Genomic DNA, 13474 nt, shown 5'->3' with positions numbered 1-13474 from the left:
TCGTAGAAGATCCACCAAAATATTACCCAAATCGTCCCATAGGTTGTCCACAACGCCCAGTAACTTGTCCACTTCGCCAAAAGTAAAGTAAGCTAAAATAACCTAAAATAACCAAATTTATCAAAAATCAAGAAAAATAAGCGAAAATGGAAAGTAATTAAACAAATATAACAAACAAAGTCTTTTAAAACCAATTAATGGTTTCAAATGAGTAAAGAATGCTGAATTAGGCCATTTTTCTGCCGTAAAAGAGGAGAAATTATGTGTTAAAATGGACGAATTTGGCCAAAGTTTGTGAAATTTTTGTACTTTTCCGCACAAAATTTTCGTTTAAGATTGCTTTTGGTTATAATTTATGGCAGCTTTTTTACTGACAATCTGATGGGGAGTCAATTGGACAAAATATAAATAAATAACCGAAAAAAATAATTGGGGAGAGTAACAATGTTGCAACTAATCTGCAAAAAGCTGCAATTAAGTCAAGATAAAGGCAAAATTGTTCAACTGTCCTTGCATGAATACTAAGAAACCATATATGAGCCTTGTAAATAATCAAAGAAATCATAAATGACAGATAATACTGCTCGTAGTTCGAAAATTGATAGCTGACCAATTGAAACTGCAGACTAATCATTCTAAATGTGTTGCAGATCTGTAGGAGTTAGGAAATCCTAGCCTAATATTTAAATACGCCTTTCCTGTTAAAACAATAGGTATGCATTTTTTTAATGTAATGGAAGCATATAGAGAAATCAACAGTAATAAAGACAATCAACAAAGCTTTTGAAGCTAAAACGTGGTTACATAAAAATCATGACTTTTATAATTCAGAACTCATTTTGAACACTTTGACTTTTCTTACATGACTATACTTGATACAATGACCTCTAATTGCTACTGTATCCCACATATCTCCCCCTCTTGAGTGTCGGAGACCCAAAACACCGTAAAATTAGAATATCCACCAAAAATCGCAAAATACCAAGAATGTCGTAGAATAACCACCAAAACTCACAAAATATCCCGAATATCGTAGAAGATCCACCAAAATATTACCCAAATCGTCCCATAGGTTGTCCACAACGCCCAGTAACTTGTCCACTTCGCCAAAAGTAAAGTAAGCTAAAATAACCTAAAATAACCAAATTTATCAAAAATCAAGAAAAATAAGCGAAAATGGAAAGTAATTAAACAAATATAACAAACAAAGTCTTTTAAAACCAATTAATGGTTTCAAATGAGTAAAGAATGCTGAATTAGGCCATTTTTCTGCCGTAAAAGAGGAGAAATTATGTGTTAAAATGGACGAATTTGGCCAAAGTTTGTGAAATTTTTGTACTTTTCCGCACAAAATTTTCGTTTAAGATTGCTTTTGGTTATAATTTATGGCAGCTTTTTTACTGACAATCTGATGGGGAGTCAATTGGACAAAATATAAATAAATAACCGAAAAAAATAATTGGGGAGAGTAACAATGTTGCAACTAATCTGCAAAAAGCTGCAATTAAGTCAAGATAAAGGCAAAATTGTTCAATTACTGCCAAACTTCGCACTTGTTCGACCGTGAGAAAACTCTTGCACGTTGAGCAGAACCATGAGCATTTTGTATGTGCTCTTAAGCCGACACAATCTAAATGAAACCATTTGATGAGACAATTTTTGTAACAACATTTGAGCATTGCACGATTGTATGGCTCAATAAAATGACAGTAGTGCTCTTGAAATGTTAATTTTGTCTCAGCATTGCTCTTAATTGGGCTTTCGTTTCTTTTTTTTCGGCTGATGGCTCTTTTTGGCGGCTAAAAGCAATTTGCACTGTTTTAGCCTTTGTATGCTAACTGTTTGGCTCAAACCATTCAAATTTATTTGCGCTGTTTTCAACTCATGATTGAAAGAGTCTACTTCAAGTGGACCAAAATAAGGAGCTCGGTCAACACGCAGTCAGACATGAGAACATTAAGAGAGCTCTTTCGGAATGAAAATTTTGTCTTTGGAACTTCATTTTGTTTTTCTCTCTGAGGTGAAAACTAAACAGTCTAGATGACTTTATAGCTAGCGAATATACTCAAAAGACCACTTTTCTAATTTATCATTAACTATGGAATTCGGTATTAGAACATCAAGACCAGTGGTGGCCGATAAAGTAGAAACTCTAACTTCGTCAGGTTTAATTAGAGTTCTAAACAGAACAATAGGCAAGGCTCTGAGCCAGTCGCTTTTAGCCGACTTTAATGCCTCTTTCAGTGTTCTATGAAATCGTTCTATCTGACTGTTTGATTGAGGATGATAAGCAGTTGTTGTTAGCCGACAGAAACCAACAGTTTTTGCCAAGCATTCGAAAAGTTCACTTTCGACATGAGAACCTCGGTCTGTGGTTATGTATAAAGGCATGCCAAATCTAGAAAACCACGAATTAAGAAAAACGTCACTTATAACATCAGCTGTAGTGGATGACACAGGTTGTGCTTCAATCCATTTTGTCATTCTGTCGGTAAACGTTACAAGATATCTTTGAGGAGAATCTGGAACTGCTGAAAGTTGTCCCACAATATCTAGATGTATATGACTGAATCTGGTAATGCAGTCATTAATCTGGCATGTCTTAGTTTTTGTGTGTCCTAAAATTTTGTTCTGCTGACACTGAAGACATTCTTTGCTCCACAATTTGATATTTTGACCAGCTTTTGGCCATGTAAATCTTGCTAGAGTCATCATTTTTGTAACTTTCCAATCAGGATGACATAAGTCTGGCTGAATGGAACTGGCTGAAAATAGGCAACCAACAATCCGGAGGTAAAATAGGTCGGGGAACAACGGATTTATCACAGAGAAGTTTTTCAATGCCAATAGTAACCTCTTGAACTCCGTTCAAATATTCATTTGTCAATTGAGAACGAAAACCTTCTATATGTCATTTCGCAAATTCTGGTAAATCAAAAACATCGATATAGACGCCGGATACATTTCGAGATTATTCATTAGTACCAACTGAAAGACGAGAGAAACAATTGGCAACAATACTTTCCGATCCGGACAAATGGTGAATTTCATCAATTTCTTCAGCTATAAAAGAAAGCTGTCTGGCTTGTCGAGGACTATGATTATCAGATGGGCTTATTCGACAAAAAGTGCAAGCTATAAGCTTGTGGTCTGTAAAAACAAGAGTTTTTCTGCCTTATATGAGATTTCGAAATTTAACGGTTGCAGCATAATTCTCTGTCAAAGTGCTGTAATTTTGTTCCTTTGTGTTAGACGTCTAGAGAAAAATGCTAGTGGTAGGTTTTTGTCTGAACTCGATACCTCATGGAAGGCTGCTCCTGAAGCATCAGTTGTTAATGGCAATGTGGTATCTGGTGATATATGGTGAAGAAGTACTGATTTGCTCAAGCCATCTTTAACTGCGCTAAATATTCTGAATGCTGGGGAAGCCAATCATAGGTGGGTTTCATGGTATTCCAAAGCAAATTAGCTTTATTCCTTCTTTTTTTCTGTGTTGGTTGACTTGAATTAAGAAGATGCTGTAAATGCTCAATAATTTGGGCATATTGTGGAATATGCTTCCTGTAAAAAGAAAAGATTCCCATTATTCTTTGGAGCTCTTTGTAATTTTTGGGTTCTTCTAAACCAACCAAGCTTTCAACCTTTGATGCAAGTGGTTGAATACCTTCAGAGAAAATTTCAATTCCTAAAAAATCAACAGTTTCTTTAAGCAATTTGCATTTAGTCAGGTTTATGCGCAAGCCATATTCGTTTAATCTTTTTAGCAAGCGATCAAGTGTTTCAAGGTGCGACTCAATATCAGAAGACGCTACCAAAAAGTCGTCTGAGTACACGAGCACATCTGATATATTCTGAACAACTTATTGTATGAAGCGTTGAAATGATTTTTCTGCATTCTTTAGAGCAAATGGCATTCTGATAAATCCGAAAAAACCAAAAGGTGTAGTTACGGCTGTTTTTTCTATGTCGTCTGCGTGAATCAGTATCTGAAGGTATGCTTTGATCCAGTCAAGATTGCTTGAAATTTTTCTGTCATTCAGTTCAACCATAGAAAGCTGAGGCATTGGATAACTATCTCTGACAGTTATGTGATTTAGAGATCGATAGTCACCGCAGGGTCTCCAATCGCCAATTTCCTTCTTGGGAACCATATGCAAAGGTGATGAGTAAGGACTCTTAGATGGTTGTATTATACCAAGCCGTTGCATTTCATCACAGGCATTATTGGCAATTTTTAGTTTTTCTGGAGTCAACTGTCTTGGTTTAGAGAAAACTTGTTTCTCGGATGTTTCAATTTGTGGACTGTTTTATGTTTTGCTTCGACATTAAAAATAACGTCACGAAAAACATCACAATATTTTTCCATGATTGTTTTTAGTCTATCTTTCTCAATTGACAAAAAGTCATGGTTAACAACCTGGACTGATAAATTACTGTCTTCAACTGGTGTTAAAGATTGTTTCGTTGAAAGTCTTGTTATGTTGTCAGTTAAGGTGGGAATATCACAATTAACTGTAATTTGGATTTCATTCAGGAATTCTAAGCCAAGAATATTGTCTTTGACATCTGCTATAAAGAATGTGAAAGAAAATATTCTTCGCAAAGAAGGAATTGAAATTGATAACGACATTCTGCCAAAAATTTCAATTGAATCTCCATTGATTGTTCTAAGTTTTGTCACAGTAGGTGTTAGGAGGTTTGAAAGTTTGTATTAACAAAATTTGGCGTAATTATTGATGTCTTTGAACCTACGTCTGCTATAAAATCAATTGAATTGTCTCCTGATTTAGCGGCTATGTGAATGCAGAGATTACCCCCAGAGGTTGCCGCGCACAAACTAGGGGTTACTAATTCGACGGATTTGCTGGAGAGTTTGCGCGAGACATTGGTTCTATATTTTTGGGCTTCTGTCCTGGCCACTGGCACCATGGTTTACATGGTTTTGTTTTTTCAGCAAAGTAGAGATGATAGCGACAAATTTTTGGTCTTTGACTTGCTGTGAAAGGTCTATGTGTGTTCTCGATTGATCTGTTTGATTTTGATTGGATTAGTGATTGGTTGTTTTCGTTGAATGCTGATTGTATAATGGTCTTGTGGGCATCTGCTGTGTAGAGGCTCCAAATACGTTTGGAGGACTTGTAGCAAATACAGTGTTTGAGTAGCTGTAAATTGTATCAGTTAATTTGGCGAATTGTTCAACAGGAAGTTCTAGGTGGGCTTAGAGTGCTGTATTCACAGAAATTGGCATTGCTTGCATTAACCTGTGCTTTATGACACCGTCATCTAACGTCAAGTTTTATTCAGCATGCTTTCGTTGAATTCGCATCAAGCATAGTGAAGCATCCATCACCGTAAAACCAGTAATGAGAGAAAAATAACGGGGCCCCGGAAAAAAAACAAATTTAAGAAGTCGAGCAAAGTTAAAATTCGACTCGAATTTTGTTGTAATAAAACGATTAAATTTGATTAGCGTTAGGGAAAATTATAGTTATTTAGCTTCCGTATTAGGCTTATTTTAACAGTTAAGGGTCACCATTGTAGGAGTTGGGGAATCCTAACCTAATATTTGAATACGCCTTTCCTGTTAAAACAATAGATATGCATTTTTTTAATGTAATGGAAGCATATAGAGAAATCAACAGTAATAAAGACAATCAACAAAGCTTTTGAAGCTAACACGTGGTTACATAAAAATCATGACTTCTATATTTCCGATTTCATTTTGAACGCTTTGACTTTTTTTATGACTATACTTGATACAATGACCTCTAATTGCTACTGTATCCTACAGATCCTTGCAATAGATTAATTATCGGTCAATTTTGAGCAAGGAAGGAATCACAAAATATCATTAATACTTCAAACAATGATCAGTAATTTCAAAATGTTTAGCTGCTCCCTTGTTTTTTTATCAGATAGACTTCCTGAAATTTAACGCCAGCAGTTCTTGAACAACAATAATCTATATTGGTTCAAACGTTTTTGTTTTTAAAAAATAGTAAAATGTTAGTAAAAAATAACACGGAACATTTTATATTTTTTGCGGTCCTCGTTACACAAACCAATAAACTAAGCATTCCTACACCTAAGACCATCTAAGTTTTTTACGTTTTTCTACGATAGATGTTTGATTAAAATAATTCAAGGAGCAAAAAAAATTTATGAGGCCACTCTTCACACACACACACACACACACACACACACACACACACACACACACACACACACACACACACACACACACACACATACACTCACACACACAAACATACACACACACAAAAACACACACATACATACATACATACATACATACATGCATACATACATACATATCGACTAAACATCTGATTGAGTGGTCTCTGCATGTTAGTATGTAAAATAATTGCAGGCTTTACTTCTCAGTATTTTCAAAAAATGTCTGTAAGTGGCAATGTTCGACATCTCGATTAGACTTTTTGGAGTTTGTATTAACCTCTACGACCCTGCTTAGAAATCTATAGTCCTGGTCACTCCTTTCCTTGCTATTCGTGTTGCACGCAGTTACCCAACTGCGATAGTTAGCATGATGTGAATTAGACAAAGTGACAGAAAACCCAATTGGTGACTAGTTACATAAACATCCCTTGCAATGATAATGGTGGTTTAAGAAGTCAGGTAGTAGTTAAGCTACCCATATCACTGAAGTGACATCAGTGACATGTCTCTCAATTATTCACTTATTAAATGTAGATAATAAGGATTTAGACAAATATTTGGGAATTTCAAACTCATGGAAATGGTTATGTTTAACCATGAATGCGAGTGATGAAAATCATGGTTTTCCGTCAATTAATTCTCCGATTAACATAACCTTTTTTAAAATTGAGAATAACAAATTGGATATTCGGCACGTGATGTGTTCCGCGGAAAAAAACGGACAAAAACTAAAATTTTCTATTCCAAACATTTTTAATGAGCTCTAAATACACGTCATCCAGGGTCGCCTCTTCTTAGCAGTCCCGGTGCATCGTTTCCCGGAAATCCCAGTGGGATTCCCGGAAATCTTGCTTATACTTACTAATCCCACAATTCCCAGCGGGAAACTTGCCTATGCGTACGTTTCCCGCTTTTTCCCGCTGGGAAACTTGCGTTCACTTCTCATTCCGGTTATTCCCGGAAAATTAGTTAAGATCTCAGTGGGAAAATATCAAGAAAAACGGGAAAAATTGCGGGGAAAAAATGGGAAACGTGGGAAATTAAAAAAAAACAGAAAATCAGCATTTTTTTATAGAATTAGTAGTAGTAGTAGTAGTAGTAGTAGTAGTAGTAGTAGTAGTAGTAGTAGTAGTAGTAGTAGTAGTAGTAGTAGTAGTAGTAGTAGTAGTAGTAGTAGTAGTAGTAGTGGTAGTAGTAGTAGTAGTAGTAGTAGTAGTAGTAGTGAGAAAATTTTTCCATTGGGAAAAACCGAGAACTTGCCTATACTTACTTAAACTTGCATATCCCAAAAATTTCCCACTTGCATTTCCCGGTGGGAAATGTTAGAAAAAAAGCGGGAAGAAAATGGGAACTTGCCAAAATTTTCGAGAAACGTTGCAACGGGGTGATACAAGGATCATATATGATGTCGCACAAATTATGATTTTTTTTTCGATTGTGATCCCTGTATGACTACGAAGATATCATAAATGATCATTGTATGAAATCACAGAAATTAAAAATGATAGATAATACTGCTCGTATATCGCAAGCATTCAAAAACCAATAACTGATCAATTGAAACTGCTGCAAACCAACATAACCAAACTAAGATCTGTATGAAATCATTTACGATCCTTGTATGGCTACTAAGAAATCATATATGATACTTGTATGACTACTAAGAAATCATATATGATCTTTGTATGACCAATAAAAAATCATGCAAAAATCATGTAGGATTTCTTAGTGGTCACACAAGGATCATACATGATTTCCTTGTAGTCATGCAAGGATCATTTATGATTTTTTAGTATTCATACAAGGATCATATATGCTTTCTCAGTAGTCGTACAAGGACCATAAATACTACTAAGAAATCACACACAGGGGAAGGTCCCAGATGAGCCGGAACCTTAAGAACACAAGTAGGATAGAACGTCAGAGGCACTCGACGAGTGGTTTCGATGCAACGATGGCAACTGCTGGCTACCGGGGCACCAAAACACTCAAAATCGTGCATCTCGGAAAAGGAAAAGGGAGCTCAAGTTAAGCCAGAAAAAGAAAGCTAAAGGACTATTTCCAATTAAGCCGGGATCTAAACAACACAAAGAGGAGAGAAAAAGAAGAGTAAGGAAACAAAAGGGCCGGTGTGTCCACAACTCCTTTGATTGCGCTTTTTCGGTATCAGTAGTTTAGGTCGTAAGTAATGATTTGAGCATTTTAGTGTTAAATTTGATTTTTTGTTTGATCCTTGTATGACTACTAAAAATTCATACAAATTATATATGACCTAGTGTGATTAATAAGAATAATATATGACCTGGTATGACTAGTAAAAAAATTTTATGATGAGCAACACGAGGGCAAGATTAGTGCTTCTAAAAACGTACAGAACTATTTTTTGTGGATTTTGATTGCCTACTTTTTTGAAGTCGCCTGTCAGGTTCTGTAACACCTCTATCTGCATCTTTATAAGTAATCATGAATAGATCAAACCATGAGCAAATAAAAGAAGATTGTGACAAGCTAGAAGCCTTACCCGGCACATTTTGTCCTATAGAAACCTCGCTCAGCAACTTTTGCTCTAAAACAGAGAAATACTTTTAGCAGCAATCTGTCGATTGATTTTTCTGACCACAGGCTAAATTACTAAAGCCAGCTGTCTAAAGTAGCATTGTTATCTTCTTTTTTCTTAAAAATTTAATCCAGCTACCGTCTCGCCGCAATCTGCAACCCTTGCTATGTAAAAATATAAATTCTGTTAACAGAGGTTGCAGAATACCTGGTGGTTTATCTTTCTGACTATAGACAGATTTAGATGAGCAGCATTTAGCGATAAAGCCTCACTTAGCATTTCTTGCTCTGTAAATTGTTTTTTTTTGAGCAGCGATCACAGGAACTTTTGCGACGGGAGACAAAATCACCTAAACAAGCAGTTTATGTTAAGTTTCATTGGTTTGATTTGATGTACTCATCTAATAGCTTCCGTAACGCCTAAATATGCAACTTTTGCTGTGTAAACAGACAGTTGCTGAATGCCAACTGTCAGAATTACTTAAGAAGACAGTACCGCTGCAGTATATTTTGGCTAGTTTTTAGATGAAAAAGATCTAAGAATTGCTCATAAGTCTTATTTAAAAATCTCACTGTTTAGTTAATTAATTTTTCTATCAGGAATCGCATAAGAAATTTTCTGACCTCAGACATAAACAGTGGACAAACTTTACTGATTTAGCATGCTTGGCTACTATAGATAATGCACCTAAAAGCAGTGACCACATTATTATTTTGGACCCGAGAAAAAATTACTCAAGCAAGCATAGGATCTTTTCTGCTAGCGCCCCCCCCCGCTTAGTTAGGCACCCCCATTTATAAATGTGTAAACATATTGTTAAAGCTAAGTTATCTCATACGTTAACATATATGAGCAGTATGCATTTACTAAAAGCTAGCGCAACTATGGTTTGAAAGTATTACGTATTCAACCAAAGTTTGTTGCATATAACGTGAGCATCAATAAAAATTTCTGTATTAGATCATTTTTGGTGTTATCGGCTACAATAGGGGCTTGATTTTTTGACATATTTTAAGGAAACTATTCTAAAAGTGCCTTCATTCTACCTAGAGACTCTTGTTTCAATGAAATGGAAATATCGCTCTTACAATTCACAAAAACTTAGATTTTTGGGGGTGCAAATTTAACGGCTATATAAGGCTGGGGGGGGGGGAGGCACTAGCAGAAAAGATCCGCATTACACATGGCGCCTGATGGGCCAGTTTTTACGAAAAACTTCCTTTTTAGCTATGTAACGCCTTTAACCGCAACTCTTGCTCTTTAAATAAGCAAATAAATTTATCATCGGTCGCCCTATCGGCTCTTTTGATCACAGTTAGTTATACCATTGACTAGGATTGCAGACGCAGCACTATTTACTAGTTTTTTTTGCAAAAAATACACCATCTGTCAAGTCTCAGCCTGTAGCTTTTGTTCTGTAAATCGAAGCAGTTTTTACGGGGATCATTTGGTCAGTAGTGGAGACAATAGACAGAAGTACATAAACAAGTGGTTTTTTTGCGGTCTTTCTTGCCACATACCGAAGTACTTAAGCATGCTTTTCTGATATTACATGACTGGCCATTTATTGAGAAGCTTATGAAACTATCTGAAACGCCTTCTCTTTCATCTCTTGTTCTATATATAGATGCATTATTAAGCAACGATCACTTGCTTAGCCAGCAGACAGAAATAGACCAGAAGCAGATTCATCTGAGGGAGTTACGAACGATCAAAGTTTCTAATCTTGATTTGATTATGCATGTTTATAATCAACGAGTTAAAGTAGTTTTCAAAATTTCATTAACCAATCCAATTTTGCACGAGCTTGTGTAGCAAAGTTGTTCATTTTTTTTCTCTCGTTAGCAGTAAAATATATCAAAAATCTAGAATAAAACAGCTGATTTTGAGCTAGTTAAACTGATAGAACTGCAAATCAGAAAACAAGTAAAACAAGTTTATGTATTATTCGTTTGTTCAATTCTAAAAATAATGTTAAGAGATCAACAACTGAGAGGCAAGAATATTTTGGCAAAAATCTCATTATTTATTTATTGCAATTCTGTTTGTAATTAGTTAACAGAACTAGTTAAGAAAACAATCCTAGCTATTGCATGCCATATATATATATATATATATATATATATATATATATATATATATATATATATATAGAACGTTTTTCAACTTTCCTCCTCTCCTCATCGTGAAATGTTTCCCCGCTTTTACCCCTAACGTAATCCCACAACATCTTTCAACTCTCGATCTCCAACATTTCTTTAAATAGGTGCAGTTTTTACGGCAATAAATTGCCTAGTAATTGCGACCATCGACAACTACGTAAACAAGCGTTTTTTCGCGGCGATCACATGCTTAGTCTTTCTTATTACAGACCGAAGTACTTAAACAAGCATTTCTAACAAGTCATAAATGGCTAGTATTCAAATTGAGAAGCTTCTAAAAATATCTGAAGTTTGTTCTTTTGCAATTCTTGTCCAATACATAGACGCATTTTTAAACGACCACTTGCCTAGTCATCAGACAGAAATAGACCAGAACCAGATCTAACTGAGGGAGTTGCAAATCTATTTTCGGTATGATTATATATATATATATATATATATATATATATATATATATATATATATATAATCAACGAGTTAATGTAGCTTTCAGCGCTTCATCAATACCGCCAATTGTGCTCGAGCATGTGTTACAACGCTGTTAATTTATTTTTCTCTGGTTAGCAGTCAAAAAACACAAATCTAGAATAAAAGCAGTTCATATTGAGCTAGTTAAGCTGACAGAACGGCAAACCAGAAAACAACTAAAGTAAGTTAGATATTATTTATTAGCCACAGCAAAGTGCGCAACAAAAAAAGCATAACTGAGTGAGTTTTTGTTCCATGAACAGTTTTCATCAGCAGTCTTTGTTTTTTTTGAAAGAAATACCATCAGTTTCTACACAGCGCATCTCTTTGTATAAGTTTTCAATCTGTTTTTTTTTCGCAAAAACGAATTAGAAACAATAACCACAGAAAGTCAATGACTGTTTTGCCAAAATCTCATTTTTCTTAGTTATGATTCAGTTTGTAATTAGTTAACAGAAGTAGTTGAGAAAACATTCCCAGCTATTGCTTCCCAAATACAAAATGTTTTTCAATTTTCGTCCTCATAAAACATTTCCCCGTTTTTACCCCCTAACATAAATTATAAAAAAACCTTTGCCGAGTAACTTGATCATAAGTATTCCATAGTTAAATCATCAACTTTTTGTCAAGTATAGTTCAAATAGAAATAGTTGGTAGACTTCCTGGCCTACCGTTGCTTTCAAAATGAATTGAAATGCTTGAAAAATAAATGAAAATGTTAATATATGTTTTTTGCATCCATAAGCTAATGCTAAACTCGACGTGATTTTTGTACTTTACATCTGGTTTTCAAAACTGTGGGAAGTTTAAATTCATTCGATATACCCAAAATAATTTTTTTGTTCATTAACAATGCTAAAACCAGTTAATCAAACTTGAGGCTGCAATTATTCTTGCTTAGGGACATCATGCAAGTTCCAACTGTAAACATGCTACTTTTCCTGCTGGCATCGGCCAATGTCGTCGATCTGAACTGGACTGAACAAGAAGAATCGAGCATCCAGGAACTATATGATAAAGGCTTGGTCGTTGAGGACGGATCTGCAGAGTTTGTAGTTAACGTAGAGTTTTTTGGCTGGGATAGTCATAGAGAGTGTCGAGGCATTTTGTACAAAAAAAGGTTCATACTTACATCTTACTTCTGCGTGATGGATATGGATAAGAACGCTATAGTGAAATATGGAAACGTTAGTTTTAATGAGCCTGATCCCACGAGATATCCCGGTGAAATGCCGTGGATTGATTTTGATGCGGTTCATTTCGACTGGAATAGCTCCAGTCAAAGCGGCATAATCACGCACGATATTGCAATACTAGTTATATCGTGCAATTCTTTAGAGAGTTTACCACCTATCAGAGACATTGTTCTTTCTGATGATCCAAAGCTAGGTTCAGGAACACCTGTCGATGTGTTCGGTTATGATCATGGCGCAATTCGTTCACAATTGAAAACCATTTCGAACCAGGAATGCCAAAAAGAGTATGGCAAGGTCTACATTATTGATGACAGTATGCTGTGTGCTTCAGCAGGATATATTAGCGATAAGTGCTCTGAAGATATCGGTGGACCGCTCATTCTGTCTCAATCTCTTCGGAACGAAACCACGGATCCAATACTTGTTGGTCTGATTACGTTCTCATTTGCCCAATCATGCCCGATGCAAGAATATCCGGGAATTTATATAAATATTGGCTATTACAAAAAATGGATCGACCTACACATCAACTATACTGACGAATGCACGAACACCCTTTAGAAGATACTGGTTTTATATTTGACTAGTTTGAATGAAGAATATACAAATTTGTAGTTAGAATAATTGAAAGCCAACTATTTACAATTTAATTTGAGGATTTGTTATTTTTTCTACCATATATATATATATATATATATATATATATATATATATATATATATATATATATATATAATGATACTTAAAATAACATGCTGATTGTATAATACTAAATGTTTTTAAGTGCTCATCTTGTATTGGTTCTATGGGTTTAGAGGAAGAAAGCAATTTCAAAGAAAACATTTATTTTTAACCTTTCCTGAAAGCCAGATAAATTAAAAACTTCTATGAAA

The 13474-nt window shown here is 35.2% G+C and overlaps 1 protein-coding gene across 2 annotated transcripts; it reads left to right on the top strand.

Annotated features, from left to right (window-relative positions):
• Positions 1–10614: 10614 nt before the first annotated feature.
• On the top strand, positions 10615–13243 carry LOC142357923 (trypsin iota-like). 2 transcript variants are annotated; one of them, XM_075409414.1, is made up of 2 exons: positions 10615–10681; positions 12287–13243. In XM_075409414.1, exon 2 carries the CDS (start codon positions 12294–12296, stop codon positions 13140–13142), a length of 849 nt encoding a protein of 282 aa, XP_075265529.1. In that variant the 5' UTR covers positions 10615–10681; positions 12287–12293; the 3' UTR covers positions 13143–13243. The 2 variants fall into 2 exon arrangements, with proteins under 2 accessions (XP_075265529.1, XP_075265528.1); XM_075409413.1 differs by lacking the exon at positions 10615–10681 and adding an exon at positions 11416–11566.
• Positions 13244–13474: the final 231 nt, after the last annotated feature.

This window comes from Convolutriloba macropyga, unplaced genomic scaffold (genome assembly GCF_964194025.1).
Source record: "Convolutriloba macropyga unplaced genomic scaffold, txConMacr16.3 SCAFFOLD_1343, whole genome shotgun sequence".
Lineage (NCBI taxonomy): Eukaryota > Metazoa > Xenacoelomorpha > Acoela > Convolutidae > Convolutriloba > Convolutriloba macropyga.
This window is presented reverse-complemented; position numbering and strand designations above follow the sequence as displayed.